The following is a 24,089-nucleotide window of genomic DNA, read 5'->3' on the forward strand; positions in this document are numbered from 1 at the left end:
CCTTCTTGCCTGTAAAGTCTCTATTGAGAAATCCGCTGACAGTCTGATGGGGACTCCTTTGTAGGTGACTGTCCCCTTAGCTCTTGCTGCTTCTAGGATTCTCTCCATTTTAATCTTGGCTAATGTAATTATGATGTGCCTTGGTATGTTTCTTCTTAGGTCCAACTTCTTTGGGACTCTCTGAGCTCCCTGGACTTCCTGGAAGTCTATTTCCTTTGCCAGATTGGGGAAATTCTCCTTTATTATTTGTTCAAATAAGTTTTCCACTTGTTGCTGTTCCTCTTTTCTGGTACCCCTATAATTCAGATGTTGGAAGATGTCCTAGAGGTTCCTAAGCCTCTCCTCATTATTGTTGAATTCTTGTTTCTTCATTGTTTTCTGTTTGGTTTTTTCTTCCTTCTGGTCCACTTGATTGATTTTAGTCCCAGTTTCCTTTCCATCACTATTGTTTCCCTGTGCATTTTGCTTCATTTCACTTAGTGAAGCCTTCATTTGTTCATCTAATTTGTGACTAAAAAATCAAGTAGTTCTGTGAGCATCCTGATCACCCATGTTTTGAACTGTGCGTGTGATAGGTTGGCTCTTTGTCACTTACACTGGCTCTGGGGCTTTTAGCTGTTTTTCTGCTTGAGCCATAATGTTTTGTTCTGTTTGCACCTGTTATGTATGAGGGGCGGAGTCTTAGTTGTTCACCAGGGTGGGGCAACCCAGGTTGCTGGGTTGTGATGCTGTATGTGGGGGTAGGGTTAGAGAGGAGCAATGGTGCCTGTCCCATGCTCTCTCTCAGATTTCAGTCCCCTCCACTGCTTTTCACAAGCAAATTGGGACCTTCTGGTGCTGGTTCCCGGGTGAGTGGGCTTGTGCACCCTCCAGGACCCTGTGGGTCTCTCCAACGAACTCTCTGTGAGTCTGGGAGCCTCTTTGGACACCTCGACCCCCGAAAGTTTTTCCAATTGGTGCTTTTAAGCTTTATTTCCCTGCACTTGGGCCCTGGTTTGTGCGGTCTGTTTCACTGCTTGCTCCTTTGCTAGGTTTATCTGCATGCGAATGTGTGACCATGGTCAGCCAGCTGCCTTGGGCCCTCACTGTTGCCACCCCACGCCTGGGATCTGCCAGGCGCCGCCTGCGCACCTGGGTTGGTCCGGCTGCTTTTTCCTGTACAACCCTGCTCTGCCAGCCGCTAACTCTGCCCCTCTTACGGGTCTGAATGAATGGTCTGTTGTTGTCTGTTGGACTTCGGTACAGTTTAATTTTCTCTGTTTTGGTTGCATTCTGGTTTTTAAATATTTGTTGTTCATATACTTGGTTGTGTGAGGAGGTACAGTGTTTCCACCTATGCCTCCATCTTAGCCAGAAGTTGATTTAGTCTTAGGACTATATTAATATGTTGAAAAGTGTATCTTACAAGTAACTAAAATTTCAGTATGAGATTAAAATCCTCATTTTTAAAATGCATTTTAAAGTCAATTGCATACGTCATACATGTTCCCCTGAGTACTTCATCACTCATTTCATTAGCTAGAGTTCAGTATTTGTTTAAAAGTTTTTCTTTTAGGTAAATTTATATACAATAAAATGCACAAATCTTAATATTACATTTACTAAGTTTTATAATTCAAATTACTATAAAAACTTGGAAAATTCTATCACCCTAGAAAGCTCTGCATGCCCCTTTCTGCTCAATTCCTATATTCCCACTCCAACAACCACTACTCTGATGTTGTTTTTTACCACAGATTCATTCTGCTTATTGTAGAGCTTCCTACAAGTGTAATCACAGAATATGGACTTGTATAGGAAATTTTTTATAAGACCTTTTCCACTTGAGCATAATGACTTCAAGATTTATTCACGTTATCACATTTATTTGTAATCTGTTCCTTTTATTGCCTAGTAGTATTTCATTGCTTAGTTCGGTCTTTTTTTCTCTTTGCTGGGCACCTGAGCTGTTCACAAATTTAGGTATTATAAATAAAGCATCTATAAATATTCTTATATAAGTCTTTTCTTTAGGCTATTATGAATAAAGCATGTTCAAGTCTTCCTGTGGACATACTTTCATTTCATCTTTTATATAAATGCCCAGGGAGGGAGTTGCACAGTCACAGGGTGAGTATATATTTAGTTGTATAAAAATGCTCTTTTGGAAAAAGCACAGCTTGTAAATTTTCAGCTATTCTTCTTTTCTAACATAACTCATTATGACTATAAACTTTGCATCTAAGTACTACTTATATTGCATCTCACACATCTTAATATATTATATTTTTGTATCACTTTGGTTTAGGTATTTTCTAACATCCATTATCATGTCTTCTTTGATACAAAGTTTAAATTTTTCTAGCTTCTTGTACAGACTTTTAAATTATCTGAATTTTAACTTAAATTCCTTGTAGTCAGAGAAAATGGCTTAAGTGATAGCGACACTTTTAATTTTGTTGAGATGTGACTTTTGAGCTTGTCAGTTTTCAACTTCACTGATTGTGATATTGGTCTGCGTGTCCAATAAATCATTTTCATTTTATTTTTCACATTTATGGAACTTTTTATTAATAACTATCTTGGGAACAGAAGGTAATTTTCCTGAATACAACATCTTTCAGGGGCCAATGAGCTTAGTGATTCACATTTATTCTTTGAACTGAAACACCAGTTTTTTAAAAAATGAAAACAAAAATTAAAAAAAAAAAAAAAGGATTTTAGAAACACAGAGGAAAGGAGAGCAAGAAACATCAATTTGTTCCATTTATTGCTTGATTCTTGTACGTGTCATGACCAAGGATCAAACCCTCAACCCTGACATATGCAGATGCTCTAGCCAACTGAGATAGCCTGCCAGGACAGTTTTTTATTCTTTTTTTTTCTTCAACTAAGAGAATGTAACAAAATAATGATATGCCAAATGTATACTGACTGCTCAGTTTATAAATTTAGATTGAACCATATTAAAACATTAAAAATATTTTAAAAACATTTTTCTCCCATATTTAAATCTTTACATCAAATATTCAAAATCTGCTTATAATTAAAAAATGTATATACTTAGGTTCTCTATGAGTTAGTAGGGTTCTCAGCTTCTGATCACATGCTATTGCTCTCTAAAAATTAAATTTTTTGATATGTGACTTACGTGAAAAAATGAACTAAGACTATTACATGAGATGAGTTAAAAATGCTACACATATGGATTTTATATAAATACATACACAACAGTTCAATGTTTTTTGGAACAGATGTATAGAAAAAGATAAAGAGAAGACATATAAAAGAGAAGCAAGAAAAGGAAAAAATGAGCATTAAAAGATAGAAAAACATAAAAGGTTATATATTTTATTCTGTGACTTACATTGTATGAGGATGTCTGTTCAGCCAATCTCTTTTCCCTTCCTGACAATACATGTTCTTCATCCTTCTTACTAAGTGACTTCCTTGCTTCTTTTGTCTCCTAAGGAACAAGCCCAGATAACACATTACTGAACCATTTAATTAAGGGACAATAGAAAGGAAAACTATAATTTTTACTCAGATTGAGTAATTAGAGACTAAAGTAATAAGTCAGGCTTGTTGAACCTCTTCCCACCACAAATGTTAATATACCTGATTAGAGGTCTGTTGGTAATCTAAGATTTTCCTGGAAACAAGAAAAAATAACCTACACAACTCTAGCCAATGAAATGGAAGAATCACCAATTTTTTTTTATCTCAGACATCTGTTTGACAAACTATGATAAAATGTTAAAGGTAAAATAAGGCCTAAAAAGATATCTTGCATTTATGTTCTCAAAACTGGGTCACTTTTTGAGGAAACAAATTAAGAAAAAGAAATAAAATGTGTACAGAAAGAAAAAGAAAAATAAAAGTATATGCACAGATGATAAACCCCATCGATGTAGAAAACCCCAACGAATCAACAAAAACACTCCTGGAATAGTAAGCAGGTACAACAAAGCTGTAGGACACAAGGCCAATATACAAAATATACCAGCAATGAACAAGGGATTTAAAGTTAAGATAAAAAACAACATGTGCCATAGCACACACACACAAATTTACCTGAAGTACATACTTAGGTAAATTTCCAACAAATTCTAGTTAGAAAAAAAATTCTGGAGAATACAGTCTGAACCAGAAATGAAGAAAATAAACATAAAAAACAACTGAAAACCATTGTTCTCAAAATATATTTTTATACTGCTGCTATTTGCTTAAGAAAACCAATGAGGCTCTTATATAATTATCTTTATAATGTACTAAAATGACATTGCATTTAATAAACTACATTAAAAACACAGGAATAACTCAATTCTTATTTTTCATAAAACACTTCCCAGAAAACAGATGCTTCTAATTGTAGAGAAAAATGATGTTATAGTAGATGGAGATAAAAACCTGACTATTAAAGAGTTAACTGATCCAGTCAAGATTGGGAGGTGAGAACATAACCAATTCAATTATTTTATACATCACACTGCTATTTCTTTCTAAAGAACAACTTTACTTCTTTTAGGTAATGTTGCCTAAGTGAATGTGAGAATATGAGTGATATGGGAGATGTATGCTGCGCAATCAAATATAAAAAAGTTAGATGAAGAGAACCTATTAAAATTTTTTTTAAATAAAGGAAACAAGTATGATCTGTTACAAAAATAAAAAATTAGTCATGAACTTTTACACAGGATCAAAAAATACCAGAAAATGAACAGCTCTGTGATAATACATGTTATTTGGTACCACAAATACATATAAATATGTATTATCTGATGTAATACTGTACCACATAAAATTTAAGGGATAGCAAGCAATTTCCTTCAAGAGTCCTTTGTAAACACTGAATATTACATTACGCCCTGAAAAGAATGACCAGACCTAAAGAATTCAGTCATAGGGCCTAAAATCACTTAGTTCAAATTGTACTGCCTAGTTTCTATTTGTTCCATTTTCCTGTGATATCTTTTTCTGAAGATGACTCCCTGTATACAAAAGGACAGAAAAATGCATAATAAATGTAGGCACAAATAAAAAGTCCATGTGAGCAAGGGGATTTATTGTATTTTTGGAGATAATCTTAAAGGCTAAAATACAAAAACGCCAATAGTATATTATTTGTATAAGAGACCAGTTAAGGAGGATTAGACAGGCCTTCCAACACTCATCATTCGAAGGTGTGGCTCATGTTTACACCACATCTTTTGTTGTGTCTTCTGCCCCCATGTGTTGGTTCACCTCACCTTTCTATAACAACTCCAGATTCCATTAATCTTCAGGGCAATAGAGAACTTACGACACTGCCACATATGCAGGTTAGGGTGCTAAAATGAGGAGACTTCAACATACTATCCTCATTTTAACAGTAACACTATTTCACAAGCAATTCTCCACTAAAATAAATGCTCCTTAAGGAGCTCTTTCATCTTTCTATACCGGCAATTAATAGAAAGCCTGTAACACCATTTATAGTTATAGAATGAAAATAGAAATCCACAGAATTCTAGGTACTAATGAACGAGATAAACCAAGTGAGATAAGGCATTGTGCAACTGTTTAAGTCAGAACTGATAAAGCTATAAATCTTAAGGTTCCAATTAGCAGAGTGTTTAAAATCTCAATGGGATACCCTAAGGGAATTAAAATCTTTGGATGGAGTAAATTTAAGGAGTAGTTCTGGGGACAGTGGTTCAACTGCTAACACACTTACAAAGGAATGTTTTGAAATAAACAATAACAATTCAAGAAAAGAAAATTTAAAAATAATGTATTTTATGCATACTTTTGGGGGTATATATCTTGTAAAATATTTACTGCATTAATGAAAGTGTTTATTTTATTATTGAGGTATAAGTAACATATTAGTTTCAGGTGTATGATGTAATGATTTGACATTTGTATATTTTGCAAAATGACTGCCACAATAAATCTAGTTAATATCCATTGTTACATAGTTACAAAAATTTTTTCCTTGTAATGAGAACTTTGAAGACCCAGTCTCCTAGCTACTTTAAAAAAATGCAGTACTGTATTATTAACTATAGCCGCCATACTGTAAATTATATCCCCAGAACTGACTCATTTTATAACTGGAAATTGGCACCTTCTGACCCCCTTCACCTATTTGTCCACCCCCTACCTCAGGCTCAGTTTAAAAAAAAAATATTTTGTCTTTTTTTAGGTTCCACATGTAAGTGAGATCATACTGTATTTAGTACTATTAGTGAAAGTGCTCTTGCCTATCTTGATAGTAGCATGAGTCATTATGCATCACTTAAGAATCTAGGTTAATCTGTGGCTTTGTTTTCTTTCAAGATATTTTAAAACATACTTTGTCATGCAGATAGTAAGATGTTGAATAAGGACCAGTTTTAAAATTCCTAACTCTAAGAGCTTAGAGTTAGAAAGATGTAAAACAGAATTATTATTCATTACCTACCAGCATTGTAATACCAGAAAAATTGACTTCACAGAAGTTAGTTTCTCCTATAACATGAGGTCAGTAAACCCATGCCTCAGGGTTTTCTAGAGATTTAAATGATCTAGTTTTATTGGGAAATAGTAAGCAAATAGTGTCACTTTCCTTCATGGGGAAATCTGTATTTCTCCTTTTGGAATCATTTAAAAAATAGTACCCTTAAATATTTTGCCTTGTATCTTTTCCAAATAGAGACAGCATGGACAGAAATACATGAACAAATACTTTCACCTTAGCCTTCCTTTCCCTGTCAGCTGGAGTATCTGTCCAGACTGATCGATCTCCAGATTTGTCATTGGTTCTTCTCTTAAAAGTTCTGGGCCCAAGACCAAAGTCTTTAAATTCCGGAGGAAGCTCAGTCATCCACAATTCCCTTGTAACTGGTTTAGCTGAAACCTTTAAGAGAAACAAAAAGTTAAAAACAACAACAAATCAAACCCCAGTAGCCTGGAAAGAGTATATGTGTGTGCATGTAAAATGTTGTAGAAGTGACTATGTTTTTCAATTGAGGCTTTAAAGTTAAATAGTAGACTTTAAGACAAAGGATTTAATAGAAAGAATTAATGTTTTCATCACATACATTACAAATATTTTCATCTAATTTATTGTTCTTTTAACTTCATTATAGTTGCCATATAAAAATGTTTAAATAGACAAATTTGCCAGTCTTTTCCTTTTATAGCTTCTGGGTTACCTAGCCACTACATTTTCTTCCATATATACATACATAAATACATACCCAGGGTGAGGCAAAAGCATGTTTATAGTTGTTTGTATGGGAAAAGAAATACAATAATTAATAAATAATGATATAAGAATAAACCACGTTTCACACTGCTCCACCCCGTGTATGTATTATTTAATGTATATTTTTAAAATTTAAAAATTTAATTTAGTTAATTTCTCAGAGTAGCATATGTTAAAAACTTACATCATCTCCTTTGGTCAGTTTTTCTTTCATTCTCTGGGCCCTTTTTTCAAACTCTGTTGTTACACTATAGTTAACTGGCCCCTTTGCAGGCATTGGTCCAACAATATCTTCATCTTCACTGCTGTCTATTTCCTTTTAAAATAAGATATTACCTTTTAACCAAGAGCAGAGCTACAGATTATAGAAAATGACTAAATTATTTAAAGTTTAGTCACTGAATCTGATTACCAAGAGAAAATATAACAAAAATCAATTTGTTGCTGGCTAAGCACTGAGCAACGAGGGCACTTTCTGTGCCTTCCTGAAGTGTACAGTACAGGGAAGACAAATCCACAGTATATGTATTGTCCCAACTCTCCTCCCACGGAGGTCCACAGCAGACCTCATTAAATTAAATTATTTCAGCTTTTTTCCTGATGGACAACAATATGGTCTCATAATTCTTCTCAAAATGATATTCTAGGTAACTATTATTGACAGGTTGGAGATGAAACCATTTGCATTCCTGGTACAGAAAAAGCTCTTTGGGATAAAAGGCACACAACTGAGACACTACTGGAAGCTGTATCAGCCTTCATAATGCAGTACCCCCAACAGAAATACAGATGCTGTGTATTTCACAAATGTTAACCTGAATGAGTTAATTTGGTTCCCAAAGTATACTACTTACCCCAATACTGTATCATAGCTACAGTATTGTAGTTACTTATTTTCTTAATTTTTAGCACATCATTTTAATAAAGGGTTTTCATGTAAGACTCTGGGTTAGATGCTATATACAGTAGGGTTTCAAGCAGTCCTTTTCCTAACACATACATTGTATTCAGATGAATAAAATATGTTTGTCCTCCAGCTTTGAAAGGCAGCGGCTTCTTATTTTTTTTCAAACTACCATGATTAGGAGTTCGTTTGTACTGTTTATATTTTCCTACTAATCACTTGAAGGTAACTTTCTAGTTGTAGTTTCTTCTGTGAACAATTATAGCGATTGCCACATGTAGAAGTGACTAGATAATTACATACTGTCCAGAGCCTTACTCTAAATCACATGCTGTTAACTTCCAGCCAGGATGAAGGCATACATAGATACTCTGCCTCCTCACACAACCAAAAAAAGGACAACAAATTTAAAAACAAAAATAACCAGAACTGCCAGAAGAGAGAACTGTATGGAAGTCTGACAACCAAGGAGTTAAAAAAGAAACATTCCTCTAGGCTGCTAGAAAGGGTAGAGACAGGTAGCTAGGGTGAAGACTTGCAGCAAGGTGGCAGCTGGTGGACCCGCAGATAAACTTGGGAGGAATAACTGGGGATCCAGACAGACCACACAAACCAGGGTTCCAGTGCTGGCAAATAAAGCCTCAAAACCTCTGACTAAAAAAACCTGTGGGGGTTGAGACTGCAGAAACTCCCAGCCTCACAGGAGAGTTGTTGGAGAGACCGAAAGGGTCCTAAAAAGGTATAAAAAAACCACCCACGTGGGAATCAGAACCAGAAGGACCCAATTTGCCTGTGGGTAGTGGAGGAAGTGACTGAAAGCTTCAGAGAACTGAGCAGGTGGCATTGTTCCCTTTCAGACCCCTCCCCCACCTACAGCATCACAACACATGATGTGAATTGCCTCGCCCTGTCAAATATGTAAGGCTCTGTCCCTTACTACCGAGCAGGCAAACTGAGAGCATGCTGCCCAAGGCCAGATGGGGTCAGCATCTGACATCACCAGAGGCAGATCCAGAAAGAAAAAAAACAGTGGTAAATACTAAAGGCTATCAAGACGAAATCCACTGTGATCTTTTCCATTATTACTGATGTTTTCTTTCCTGCATAGCTTTTTAACATTCATTTCTTGTAGAGCAAGTCTGTGCATATTAAGTCACTATGATTTATACTATAGTCTTTCTCCATGGTAGTAATAATCTTAATCTCCTTATACCCTCATTAATACTGGTTCATTTGCTTTTGAAAATGAGATTGCCAGGACAAGATGTTTTTGAATATTTGGGTTTGTTACCTGGGCTCTGTGGTATTCTTCTGGCAGCACCTGCACGACAGCATACAAGATACAGTGGGTGGAGTGACCCTCAGTCAAGCAGCTGGAGGGAACGGCCCACCAAAGAAAGACCCAATGACAAATCAAAACACAAATACATCCAGAGAGCCAAGATAAATGGCATCCCTAGAGCTTCAAATTCAGGAGATTAAGGAGACTGCACTGCTGAATCTCACAGGTCTCCTACCATAGAAGTTCACACCACAAACTCAGGGAGCCAGAACAGATCAATTTAAGAAGCAGAGGCAAACAAGAAGAGTCTCACAAACAATGGGAAGACAAAGAAACCCCAAACAAAAGGAAAGGAGGAAGCACTCTTTCTGAGTGCTAAATGAAATACAGGCAAGTCAGCTATCAGATAGAGTTCAAAGTAATGGTTATAATGAACTCACTGAGCTCACTGAGAATTACCAAAAACTATAGGGAAACTATGATGAACTTACTAAAAACTATATTAGCATGAAAAAGGAAATAGAAACTATTAACAAGAACCAAGAGGAAATTAAGAATACAATTTCTGAAGTGAAGAACACAGTAGAAGGAATCAAAGCAAGCTAGATGAAGCAGAAGATTGAATCAGCAAGCTGGAGGACAAGATAGAAAAAAACACAGAGAAAGAGCAAGAAAAGAAAAAGTGGCTCAGAAAAAATGAAGAGGGGTTAAGGGAACTGTATGACAACATGAAATGTATAATAACATCCATATAATAGGGATACCAGAAGAAGACAAAGACTAGCAAGGGACAGAAAAACTGTTTGAAAAGTCATGATAGAAAACTTCCCTAAATTTAATGAGAGGAAAAGTCACACAAATTCAGGAAGCACAGAAGGTCCCAATGAAGAGGAACCCAGAGGCCCTCTCCAAGACACATCATCATTAAAGTGGGAAAATTCCAAGACAAAGAATCTTAAAGGCAGCAAGAGAGAAACATGTAGTAACATACAAAGGAGTCCCCATAAGGTTAGCAGCTGACTTCTCAATGGAAACGTTATGGGCCAGAAGGGAATGGCAAGAAATATTCCAAGTAATGAAAATCAAAGGCCTGCAACCAAGACTAGTCTATCCAGCTAGGCTCCCAATTAAAATGGAAGGTGAAATAAGGAATTTCCTGGACAAAAGAAGTCTCAAAGAATATACCTCCCCCAAACCAGCTCTACAAGAGATGCTGAAGGGACTGCTTTAAGAAAAGGAAGAGAAGGAGTGAGAGAGGAACACCAGTACAAAGGAAGTAAAATGGCAATTAATAAGTATCTACCAATAATAACCTTAAATGTAAATAGATTAAATGCTCCAATCAAAAGACATAGAACAGCTGAACAGTTAAGAAATCATGACCCATACATATGCTGCCTACAAGACACCTACCTTAGAACAAAAAGCTTACACAATTGAAAGTGAAGAGCTGGAAAAAATATTCTAAGCAAATGGACAGGAAAAAAAAAAAAGCCAAGGTAGCAATATTGATATCAGAAAAAAGACTTCTAAACAAAGGCCATGAAAAGAGATCCAGAAGGACAATTCATAATACTCAAGGGAAGAATCCATCCAGAAGAAATAAACATGTTAAACACATATGTACCCAACACTGCAGCACCGAAGTATGTAAAGAAAATCTTGGAGGACTTCAAGAAAGACATTGACAGCAACACAATTATAGTAGGGGATTTTAACACCCCACTGTCAAAAATGGATACATCTGCCATGGCTGGTGTGGCTCAGTAATTGAGTGATGGCCTGTGAAACAAGGGGTTGCTGCTTTGATTCCTAGTCAGAGCACATGCCTGGTTTGTGGGTCAGGTACCCGGAGGGGGTTGTGTGAGTAGCAACCACACAGTGACATTTCTCTCCCTTCTTCTTAAAATAAATAAATAAATAAAATCCTTAAAAAATGGATAGATTTTCCAAACAAAATATCAACAAAGATAATGTGGCACTGAAAAATGTCCTAGATCAAAGGGACTTAAATGGTATATATAGAACCTTTCATCACAAAGAAGCAAAAATACACATTCTTTTTAGATGTACATGGAACATTTTCAAAGATAGACCACATGATAAGAAACAAAACAAGTCTCAACAAATTCAGTAAAACTGAAATCATATCAAGCATCTTCTCTGACCACAAGGGCCTGAAACTAGAAACCAACCTCAAGGAAAAAGCTCAAAAACACTCAAATTCATGGACATCAAATAGCATGTTATTAAACAATGAATGGGTTAAAAATGAGATCAAGGAATAAACCAAAAACTTTTTGGAAATAAGTGAAAATGAACTCACAACGATCCAAAACTTATGGGACATAGTGAAGGAAGTCTGAGAGGGAAGTTCATAGCTATACAGGCCTACATAAAAAAGATAGAAACATTTCAAATAAACAACCTAACCCTATGCCTACAAGAACTGGAGGAACAACAAAGACAGCCCAGAGCAACTAGAAGGTAGGAAATAACCAAGATCAGAGCAGAATTACATGACACAGAGACTAAAACAAAAATCCAAAGGATCAGAAAATCCTTTGGATTTTCTTTGAACCAGTACTGGTTCTTTGAAAAGATAATCAACGAGCCTTTAAGTAGACTCATCAAGAAAAAAAAGAGAGAGGACCCAGATAAACACAATCAGAAATGAAAATGGAGAGATTACAACTGATACTACAGAACTAAAAAGACTTGTAAGAAATTACTATAAAGAGCTATGTGGCAAGAAATTTGAAAACCTAGGTGAAATCCAAAACTGAATGAAGAAGCAGCAGAATGCCTGAAAAGACCAATAATAGCTGATGAAATTGAAGCAGTTAATCAAAAAACTCCCATCACAAAAAAGCCCCGTAGAGGATGGTTTCAGAGGAGAATTTTACAAAACATTTAAGGAACAGCTACCCCCTATCTTTAACAGACTATTCCAAAAAATCCAAGAAGAGGAAATGACTCCCAAACACTTTACATGAAGACACCACCATCCTAATCCCAGAACCAGATAAAGACACAACAAAGGAAGAAAACAACAGGCCAGTATTGATAATGAACAGATGCTAAAATCTTCAACAATATTGGCAAATCGCATCCAGCAATACATTAAAAAGATTATACACCATGATGAAGTGGAGTTCATTCCAGGGATACAAGGATGGTACAAATTCGCAAATCAATAAACATAATACATCACATAAATAAAGGCAAAGAAAAAATCATATGGTCATATCAATAGATATGGAAAAAGCATTTGATAAGGTACAGCCAACATTTATGATAAAAACACTCAGCAAAGTGGGAATAGAGGGAGCATTGCTCAACACAATAAAGGCCATTTATGAGAGACCTACAGCCAATATCATACTCAATGGGCACAAACTAAAAACTAAGATCAGAAACAAGACAAGGTTGTCCACTTTCACTACTTCTATTCAACATAGTATTCAAAGTCCTAGCCACAGCACTGACAAGAAATAAAAGATACCCAAATTGGAAAGGAGGAAACAAAATTGTCATTGTGTGCAGATGACATGATAGTGTACACAGAAAATCCTATAGACTCCACCAAAGAACTTCTCGACCTAATAAGTGAATTTGGCAAAACAGGGGTATACAAAGTCAATATCCAGAGATCAAAGGCATTTTTGTACACCAACAATGAAATATCAGAAACAGAAATCAGGGGAAAAATCCCATTTGATTTAGCAACAAGAAGAATAAAATACTAGGAATAAACCTAACCAAGGAAGTAAAAGACCTGTACTCAGAAAACGCCTCAACACTGAAGAAAGAAATTAAGGAAGGCACAAAGAAATGCAAACATGTACTATGTTCATGGTTTGGAAGAATTAACATCATAAAAATGTCCATACTACCCAAAGCAACTGATAGATTCAAGCAATACCTATTAAAGTACCAATGGCATATTTCACAGATACAGAACAAACATTTCAAAAATTTATATGGAGCCATAAATGACCCTGAATAGCCATAGCAATTTTGAGAAAGAAGAGCAATACCTGATATCGAACTACATTACAAGGCCACTATAATCAAAAGAGACTGGAACTGGCATACGAATGGACACACAGACCAATGGAACAGAACAGAGAGCCTAGAAATAAACGCAAGTCTCTATGGTCAACTAATATCTGACAAAGGGGGAAGAAGAATAAAATGGAATAAAAATAGGCTCTTCAACAAATGGTGTTGAGAGATCTAGAGAACTATATGCAAAAAAATGAAACTTGATCACCAATTTACATCATACACAAAAATAAACTGAAGGTAGATAAAACAAATATAAGTCATGACACCATAAAAGTTCTAGAGGAAAACATCGTCAGGAAAATCTCAGACATTCCTCACAGTGACATTTTCACCGATATGTCACCTAGAGCAAGGGACATAAAGGAAAGAATAAACATATGGGACTTCATCAAATTAAAAAGCTTCTGCATGGCTAAAGAAAACAGCAATAAAATGAAAAGAGAACCAATTATATGGGAAAACATAGTTGCCAATGATACCTCGGACAAGGGTTTGATCTCCAAAATATATAAAGAACTGACATGACTCCACTCCAGGAAGACAAAAAACCCAATTAGCAAATGGGCAAAAGACTTGAACTGACACTTCTGAGGAGGACATACAGAGGGCCCAGAGACATATGAAAAGATGCCCAGCATCACTAGCCATCAGAGAGATGCCAATTAAAACCACTATGAGATAGCACATCACACTGGTGAGAATGACCATCATAAACAAATCAAGAAACAACAAATGTTGGAGAGGTTGTGGAGAAAAGGGGACCCTAGTGCACTGTTGGTGGCATTGCAGACTGGTGCAGCCACTATAAAAAACAGTATGGAATTTCCTTAGAAAACTAAAACTGGAACTGCCTTTTGACCTGGCTATTCCACTGCTGGGATTACACCCTAAGTACCCTGAGACCCCAATCCAAAAGAACCTATGCACCTCATTGTTCATAGCAGCACAATTTACAATAGCCAAGTGCTAGAAGCAACCTAAGTGCCCACCAGTAAATGAATGGATCAAGAAACTATGGTGTATTTACATAATGGAATACTATGCAGCAGAAAGAAAGGAGCTCCTATACTTTGCAACATCATGGTTGGAACTGGATAGCATTATGATAAGTGAAATAAGCCAGGCAGTGAAAGACAAATATCATATCATCTCACCTCTAAGTGGACCTAATCAACAAAGCAAGCAAGCAAACAAAATATAACCAAAGACATTGAAATTAAGAACAAACTGAAAGTAACCAGAGGGGAGATCAGAGGGGACAGTGGGGACAAAAGAAAGGGTTTTCAGGAACATCTATAAAGGACACATGGAGAAAACCAAAGGGGGGTAGGATCTTGGGTGAGAAGTGAGGATGGCTGAGGTGAGGGGGAGTGGTGAGGGAAAAATGGAGAGAACTGTACTTGAACTACAATAAAAAAAGTAGAAGGTAAATGTTAAAAAAATACAACTAAGCAATGAGGAAATACAACTATCAGATGCAGAGTTCAAAACACTGGTAATCAGGATGCTTACAGAAATGCTTGAGTATGGTCACAAAATAGAGGAAAAAGTAAAGTCTCTGAAAAGGAAAATACAAAGGGAACCAACAATGAAGGGAAGTAAACCAGGACTAAAAGCAATGATTTGGAACAGAAGTAAGAAATAAGCATTCAATCAGAACAGAATGAAGAAACAAGAATTCAAAACAATAAGGAGAGGCTCAGGAACCTCTGGGACAACTTTAAGTATTCCAAGATCGAAATCATAAGTGTACAAGAAGAAGAAAGGAGCAAGAAATTGAACATTTTTTTGAAAACATAAGTAGAACTCCCCAAGTCTGGCAAAGGAAATATACTTACAAGAAGTTCAGGAAGCTCACAGAGTCCCAAACAGTTGGATCCAAGGAAGAACACACTAAGGAGCATCATACCTACATTAGCCAAGATTAAATATAACAGAATCTTAAAAGCAGCAAGAGAAAAGGAGACAGTTTTCTACAAAGGAGTTCCTATAAGACTATCAGCTGATTTCCCTAAAGAAACCTTATAGGCAAGAAGGGGCTGGAAAGAAGTATTCAAGTCATGAAAGGCAAGGACCTACATTTAAGATTACTCTGCCCAGCAAAGCTTTAATTTAGAATGGAAAGGCAGAAAAAGTGCTTCCCAGATAAGGTCAAGTTCAAGGAGTTCGTCATCACCAAGCCCTTATTACATGAAATGTTAAAGGGACTTTTGTAAGAAAAAGAAGATGAAAACTATGAAGAGTAAAATAACCACAAACTCACAAGTATCAACAGCCAAACCTAATAAAACAGAAACAAAAACAAACTAAGCAAACAACTAGAACAGAAACACATTCGGAGAAATAGAGATCACATGGAGGGTTATCAGCAGTGAGTGGAAGTAGAATGGGGAAAAGGTACAGGCAATAAGAAACATAAATTGTAGGTACAAAATAGAGGGAGAGGTTAAGAATAGTATGGGAAATGGAGATGCCAAAGAACTTATATGTATGACCCATATACATGAGCTAAGGTGGGGGAATGATGGTGGGAAGGTGAATACAGGGCAGAGGGGAATAAAGGGTAGAAGAAAATAGGACAGCTGTGATAGCATAATCAATAAAACACATTAAAAAATTAATCATACACTGTCTCTTAGTAACTATAGACTGTGTATACCACTCCTGATTTGATCCTCATAAGATAACTATAAAATGGCATTATTATTTATTTTCTTTTTGAGGAAACCTAGGCTAACATTTCAAAAAGTCTTTCCAATGTTATAAAACTAGTATCTTGACTCAAATATTCTAAGATCAAGGCCAGTTTTTTATATATAGCAACCTCTTCATTATTTTATTTATTTCAACTGATGATGATTTAACTTGTCTATAGATAAGTGTCTATAGCTTATCTCTGTAATGGTAAGCTCTGTGATGCTGATGGCATTTATCTTAAACAGATTACAACCACCCTACAAATATAATACTGGTGACACAAATGAGCAGATATAAAAAGATATAACGAACTTTTAAAAGTAGAAGACATTGTACAGCAAAGGAAATCATCAACAAAATAAAAAGAGAACTCACAGAAAAGGAAAACATAATTACTGATACATCTGATAAGGGGTTAATATCCAAAATTTATAAAGTACTTATAAAACTCAACACCAAAAAAACCTAGCCAATTAAAAAATGGGCAAAGGACCTCAACAGACACTTCTCCAGAGAGGACATATGAAAAGGTGCTCAGTGTCACTGATCATCAGAGAAATGACAATAAAAACCACAATGGTATACCATCTCACACCTCTTATAATGGCTATCATCAATAAATCAACAACAAAGTGCTGGTGAGGATGTGGGAAAAGAGGAATGCAGATTGGTGCAGCCACTGTGAAAAGCAGTATGGAGATACCTCAAAAAGTTAAAAATGGATCTATCCTTTAATCCAGCAATCCCAATTCTGGGAATATAACTGAAAGAACAAAAACACTAATTTGAAAGAACATAAGCACCCCTATGTTCACTGCAATGTTATTTACCATCACCAAGATACGGAAGCAGTCCAAGAGTCCATCAGTAGATGGGTGGGTAAAACAACTATGGGACATTTATGCAATGTAATTTTAGTCAGCCATAAAAAAGAAGAAATTTTTACCCTTTGTGACAGTATGGATGGACCTGGAGAACATTATGCTAAATAAGTCAATCAGAGAAAAACAAATAACCATATAATTTACTCATATGTGGAATTTAAGGAACAAACTGAACTAACAAGCAAAACAGACAAGACTCATAGATGGAGAACAGATGACAGCTAGTTGGGGGAGGCCGGGGGAGGTTAGGGGGTGGAAGGATTGAGCAAAAAGAACGACTCATGGAAGTAGACAAGTGGGGTGATTGTTGTGGGGAAAGGGTATAAGGAGACTAAATGGTAATAGAAAAAATATATAATAAAGATTATATACTTAAAAAAAGTAAAACTATTAAAATATGACATTAATAGTATTGAAGTTAAAGATGATGGGACAAGCTAATGGTATTTTTTTTTTTTGCTAATGGTATTTTTTTAAATTATATTTTATTTATTTATCTTTAGAGGGGAAGGGAAGGAGAGAGGGAGAGAAACATCAATGTATGGTTGCCTTTCGTGTGTCCCCTGCTGGGAACTGGCCTGCAGGGAACTGGTCTGCAACCCAGGCATGTGCCCTGACTGGGAATCGAACCAAGATTATCTGGTTCGCAGGCCCGCGCTCAATCCACTGAGCTACACCAGCCAGGGCCGCTAATGGTATTTTTTAATTCCACCTAACAAAATGTGGTTTTATAAAGGTAAATTTCAGCATGTCTTGGTAGGATAATGCCTGAAATTTTTAGAAATAAACATCACTTAGGATGTTGGAAGACATAAACTAAATGGATGGAAGAGCAAACAAAAAATCAGGTTTAACATACTAAATTGAAAATGGGAAGCCAGATTCATAAACCCAAATCCAATCCAGGTATTAAATCATTTTGGTGTCCTGGATGAGTTAATTTCTAAAAAAAACAAAAAATGTAACTTATTTTACTTAGAAATAAAATAGAATTCTGTACACTAATAGTGTATAGTTTGGGCTGCAGAGTTTGAGTTCATGGCCTCAATTTACCACTCTATTAGTCCTGTGACCTCAGGCTTGTCATTTAACCTTTCTGGGCCTCGTTTTCCGGGGCTTTTTTGTCTTTCGGATGGGGATTATAATAGCTGCAACCAATAACTACTCTGTTGCTAAGAGAATATTAAGTTTGTTCATCCTGTTTGGAGCCAGGCTCTTCTCAGTATCCCAGTACCTTCTCTAACTCCTAAGGAAAAATGTTAATAATTCTAAACCAAACACTTTGGTCTCATTTTTCCTGATCATTTGGCCAAAGAAACATGAGGTCAGATCTACAGGAAACCTTGGAAGGGACCATCCCTGTTTCATGTCTGAACATTACCATCTGCATATGAGTCTTGGAACTTGACCTAGTTGGCAGGCTAGTTGATACAATGAAGGAGTCGGTCAGCCTAAGAGGAAATAACATACTGTGGATGACAGAGAAGATAGAAAGAAGTAGTGATCTCATTAAGCCATTGAATTAACAAACCCTGAAATGACCCTTACCCCTAGATCTCGTATAATGTATGAAACACATTTACCTTATAGATTACATACCAACCAGGAAATTATATAAACAACCCATTTGCTAATTCTGTAGGTTAAGATAAAATTCTATTTTGGGTTAGATTTTCTGTTATTTGCAGCTAAAAGTATTCTAGTTGACACACTATTCCCCCAAGACTATTGTTTGGATTAAGTTTACGCAGTCATGCAAATATAATTAAGTCATGCAAATATGAGTTTATATTGTGCTTTGCAGTGTCTGGTTTGTGGCAAGCACTCAACAAATATTAACCATTAGTGTTATTATGTATGTCTTAATTTGGGGGTATACGTTGTGAATAAGAGACTAAGAGAAGCCTCTCTGAAAAAAAATAACAGAAAAAGAAGTGTCTTTTGAAAAAGGTTGAAAGAAAAATTACAAAGCAAAGAATTCAGAACCAAGAGTCCCTTAAACAGGTAGGCTACAGCGTAACCTCTATATTACCTTCATCCCTCCCCTTTTGCTAAGAAAAGCTAGATAATGTGTAATAGATACCACCTAGGGAATTATATAAACTACCCATTTGCTGCTGTTAGGTGAGTTAGGACAAAGTTCTAGATGTAAATAAAGTTGAATTATGCTATATCTTTTAAAGCTTTTATTTTGAAAGAATGCAGTGCTAAGACAAGTACAACACCCATGTATCCTCACCCCAATTTCACCAGTTGCTAACATTTTATCACATGTATCTTTCTTTCCCCACCCTTTGCCCCTCTTTCTCCGAGGCAGAGAGAGTTGGATAGACACCCCCCACTTGTGTGTGTGTGTGTGTGTGTGTGTGCGCGTGCGTGTGAATCATTTGAAAGTAGGACAGCCTGAAAAGGCCCTAGATTGAAGCAAACTTTCCTAAAGATAGTGGGTTATATTTCTCTAGTACCCTTGTTGCAGACAGAGCAGTGCTTTGAGGCTGTAGAGGCTTTATTCAGCAGGCTCAATTCTCCTCTGCCTGAGTGAGCCTGAACCTGCAGCTCCTGTTTCCATGCCTAATACTCCAGGGCTTATGGCTGGTACCTCTGAAACCACTGTGGCCCTCTGCTGTGTAACCTGTGTTTACTGCTCTGACTTTGAATTCTCTCAATGTTACTAACACCCATGGATTTCCCTTTCTTTCTTTTAGGCTTAGCTGTGTATTAACTTTGTGGCTATCTTATATGGCTGGAAGTCCTACCTCTGGTCATTTATTCCTGTACTGAACAAACTTGTTAGAAAGGATTCCTTATACTCAGCATCAATTCTTCAAAGTTACTCTTATGACCTCAATAGTGGAGGCGGTAATCCTAACACTAATCATAATATTAACAATTAGAGCCATTATAAATTGAATACCTACTGTTCTAAATTACCCTTAAAACAACTTTGTAAAAATAACAACCTGCATGCTACTAGTAATAAAACTAAGCTCCACCAGGATTCAAAGCTTGCATGGCTCTTGCCTATGTCTCTCCCTTTCTCTCTTACCCCTTTTTTAATTCTCTCCACTCTAACCATCCTAGATTTTTTAAACCCTAACTTTCTCCCTCTCCACACTTTTTTGCCTTTAAAGAAGCTATCTGGAACAATCTTTCCTGACCTTTTTGCTGAGCTAGCTCCAACTCATTAATATTCACTTTAGACATTTTCTCAGAGAAAAAAGACTTTTTCTCATTTCTACATATTAGATTTCCCTGTCATGGTTCCACTATATTTTGTCTCATCTTTTAAATCATTCATATCAGACAGTATTTGTTTACTGTATGTATTGTTCACTACACTGTAAGTGCAATGAGGGCAGGGACTGGGCCTCACTTATTCAGCAAATACTTTGAATGGCTACTGCAGATAAGACAAAAACTTCTGTCCTCCATGGACTCACATTCTCGTAGGGAGAGGTCAATAAATGGTAACTTATATAGTGACAAGTGCTACAGAGAAAATTAAAAGAGTGAAGGGGACAGAAGTAAAGGGAAGACAAGTCAGCAATTTTAAATTACTTGGCCAGAAATGACCTCTTTGAGGACTTCCAGCCAAGACAGAGGGGTAGGTAGATATGCTTTCCTTCCTTGCACAACCAAAAGGACAACAAATTTAAAAACAAAAGTAACCAGAACTGCCAGAAAATTGAACTGTATGGAAGTCTGACAACCAAGGAGTTAAAGAAGAAACATTCATCGAGACTGGTGGGAAGGGTGGAGTTGGAGAGCCAGGGGGAGAGGATGTGCAGCAAGGCAGCTTACCAGGCAGGGCCAGGAGGTGACTATCGGACTGGGTGGTTCCACATTTGCATGTGGAGAAGATGGGAGGAACAACTGGGGAACAAGACAGACTGCACAACCTAGGGTTCCAGCAAGGAAACTACAGCCTCAAAACCTCTGGCTGTAAGGACCTGGGTGGGGTTGGAGAAACTCCCAGTCTCACAGGAGAGTTTGTAAGAGAAACCCATGGGACCCTAGAACATACACAAACCCACCCACCCCAGAACCAGCACCAGAAAGGGCTCAATATGCTTATGGGTAATCAGGGAAGTAGCTAAAAGCAGGGCAAATGCCAGGCAAGTGGCATTGTTCTCTTTCTGACCCTTCCCCCACATACAGTGCTACAAACCCCTCCCCTATATACAGTATCACAACGCAGTAAGTGGGTTTCCCCATCCTGGCAAATACCTAAGACTCTAACCCTTACAATGTAACAGGTGGGCTGAGACCAAGAAACATGGCTTAAATGAAAAACAAAAACAAAAACAACAGACCAAAACTTCAGAAAAAATAACTAAGTGATGACGAGATAGCAACCTATCAACTGCAGAATTCAAAACACTGGTAATCGGGATGCTCACAGAAATGTTTGAGTAGATGCAAAATAGAGAAAATATGAAGGCTATGCTAAGTGAAATAAAGAAAAACATACAGGGATATAGGGAACTGATCTGTCTGGCAATGGTAATAGTAGCTCAGCCCTACTGAAAAACCCAAAAGGCATGTTGTGGCACACAGGAGCCAAACCCACAGATCGGTTCTCCCATGGAAAATCAGGCCTGCATTATAACTAGGCTGCCTTGTGACTTGCTCTTGCTAAAATGCCCTCGCCCAGAGTTGAGGCACAAATGCTTACTGCATATCTTTAAAGTAACTCCCTGAAGTCTGTGTTAATTCTCCCAAGGACTGCAGTGTACCAGATCTATTACTCTTATTGTTCCCTTGCATTTGCAACATTTTTTCCTTATCAATCTGTAAGAAGTAACCAGTAACATTCCTTCCATTGCTATCTGTAAAATGTAATTACCTAAAGCAAAGTATAATGAATGAAGGCATTCTTTGACGTATGCTATCAGAAAGCCAATACAAGCCTGTCAAGGCAAGGGTTGGTGTGCTCTCCTCTTGAGAGAGTGGCTGTGCCGTCCCTTTTCCTCCACAGGACTCAGTGGGCTGTGTGAATTTGTCTCATATCTCATCCATAACGCCATGGACACTGCAGACTGGTGTCTACACCACAGGAAATCAACAGTGATGGGAAAGAAACTAGAACTGAAACCAAAAATTTGTAGCAGAAGGAAGAAATAAACATTTGACCAAAACAGAATGAAAAAACAAGAATTCAAAACAATGAGGAGAGGCTTAGGAATCTCTGGGACAACTTTAAACATTCTGACATCTGAATCAGAGGATTGCCAGAAGGAGTAGAGGAAGAGCAAGAAATTGAAAACTTACTTGAAAAAATAATAAAGGAGAACTTCCCCAATCTGACAAAGAAAATATACTTCCAGGAAGTCCAGGAAGCTCAGAGTCCCAAAGAAGTTGGATGCAAGGAGGAACACACCAAGACACATCATAATGAAATCACCCAAGATTAAAGAGTCTTTTTGTTTGTTTGTATGTGAAAAGCTCCTTTAATTTTATTAACTAATTCTAAGGATTTTCAGAATGATCATGGTGAATATAGAAGGTCATTTAACTAAAGTGGTAACTGGGGCATCCACTGGCTTAACTGAAGAGAAGAAAATGGTAAAGAGAGAATCTTAAAAACAGCAAGAGAAAAGGAGACAGTTATCTACAAAGGAGTTCCCATAAGACTGTCTGATTTCTTACAAGAAACCTTACAGGCAAGAAGGGGCTGGAAAGGAAGTATTTAAAGTCATGAAAGTCAAGGACCTATATCCAAGATTACTCTATCCGGCAAAGCCTTCATTTAGAATGGAAGGGCAGAGAAAGTGCTTCCCAGATAAGGTCAAGTTCAAGGAGTTCATTATCACCAAGCCCTTATTACATGAAATATTAAAAGAACTTATCTAAGAAACGATGAACTATGACAAGTAAAATGACAACAACCTTACAATTATCAAAAACTGAACCTCAAAAGCAAACACAAACTAAGCAAACAACTGGAATAGGAACAAAATCACAGAAATGGAGATCACATGGAGGGTTATCAATAGGGCGGGGGAAGGGGCAGAATGGGGGAAAAGGTACAGGGAATAAGGAGCATAATTGGTAGGTACAAAATAGACAGGGGGAGGTTAAGAATAGTATGGGAAATGGAGAAGCCAAAAGAACTTATATATACAACCCATGGACATCAAGTAAATGGGGGAGAATGCTGGATGGAGGGGTATACAGGGAGGAGGGGAATAAAGGAGAGAAGAAAAAATGGCACAACTGTAACAGCATAATCAAGAAAATAGATTTAAAATAAAATTGGTATATTTTTTAAAAAGGGACCTCTTTGAGGTGACATTTCAGCAAAAAATGGAAGGTCTTGGAGGCAAGACACAGATAGGTCTAGGGAAGACCATTTTGGAGAGACTCAGCGGGTATAAAGGCTCTGGTGTAGAAGCCTGCCTATTCTATTTGTGGAGGCCAGATCATAGAGGGCCCTGTAAGGACTTTGGCTTTACGCAGGTAGGAGGAGCAATTTATCTGTGACATGATCTGACTTTGTTCCACCCAGGCCAGTCTAGCTGCTGCACTGAGAAGAGGAACAAGTGCTAAAACATGAAAGCCAATAAAACAGGTGAAATGTGATGTTGACTTGGACCAGGGTGGTAATAGAAGCGGCTGGATTCTGGATATTTTTTGAAGGTAGGAACAAAAGAATTTGTTGACAGATTCATTCTGTGACTATGTGCCTGACACACTATAGGAGCTCTATAATATTGCTGAAAGAATGAATTAATGAAATTTCTGATCTTAACCATTGCATATTTCCTTTAATAACAACCTCAGTGTAACTGTTGAATTCCATGCAGAACAACAAAGTAAACAGGTGATTTAAAGGCCTCAGAGCTGGGGCTTCATAAATATAAACTCTGCAATATTGAGTATGTTATCCAACTTTTCTGCTTTTTAGCATCTGTAAAATGTAGTATCTATTTCATAAGGCAATGGAGAAAATAAAAATATCTGTTTGAGTAAAACACATTATAAATTATAAAGTACTGTACAAATCTCAGCTATTGTTGAAGACTTGGCTTCTAACAAGAA

The 24,089-nt window shown here is 36.9% G+C and overlaps 1 protein-coding gene across 2 annotated transcripts in view; it reads right to left on the bottom strand.

The window, feature by feature from the left end:
* The window catches only part of GPALPP1 (GPALPP motifs containing 1), a 60,814-nt gene that overhangs the window by 23,952 nt on the left and 12,773 nt on the right, over positions 1 to 24,089 (bottom strand). For both annotated transcript variants that reach the window (XM_037155081.2, XM_037155079.2), the window contains exons 5-7: positions 7,395 to 7,526; positions 6,695 to 6,859; positions 3,347 to 3,445 (exon numbers count right to left, since the gene is read on the bottom strand). In XM_037155081.2, the coding sequence (XP_037010976.2) occupies positions 3,347 to 3,445; positions 6,695 to 6,859; positions 7,395 to 7,526 (396 nt within the window). The remainder of the gene's footprint in view (positions 1 to 3,346; positions 3,446 to 6,694; positions 6,860 to 7,394; positions 7,527 to 24,089) is intronic.

The sequence above is a fragment of the Artibeus jamaicensis genome, unplaced genomic scaffold, assembly GCF_021234435.1.
Source record: "Artibeus jamaicensis isolate MK-2021 breed Jamaican fruit bat unplaced genomic scaffold, CSHL_Jam_final contig_414, whole genome shotgun sequence".
Lineage (NCBI taxonomy): Eukaryota > Metazoa > Chordata > Mammalia > Chiroptera > Phyllostomidae > Artibeus > Artibeus jamaicensis.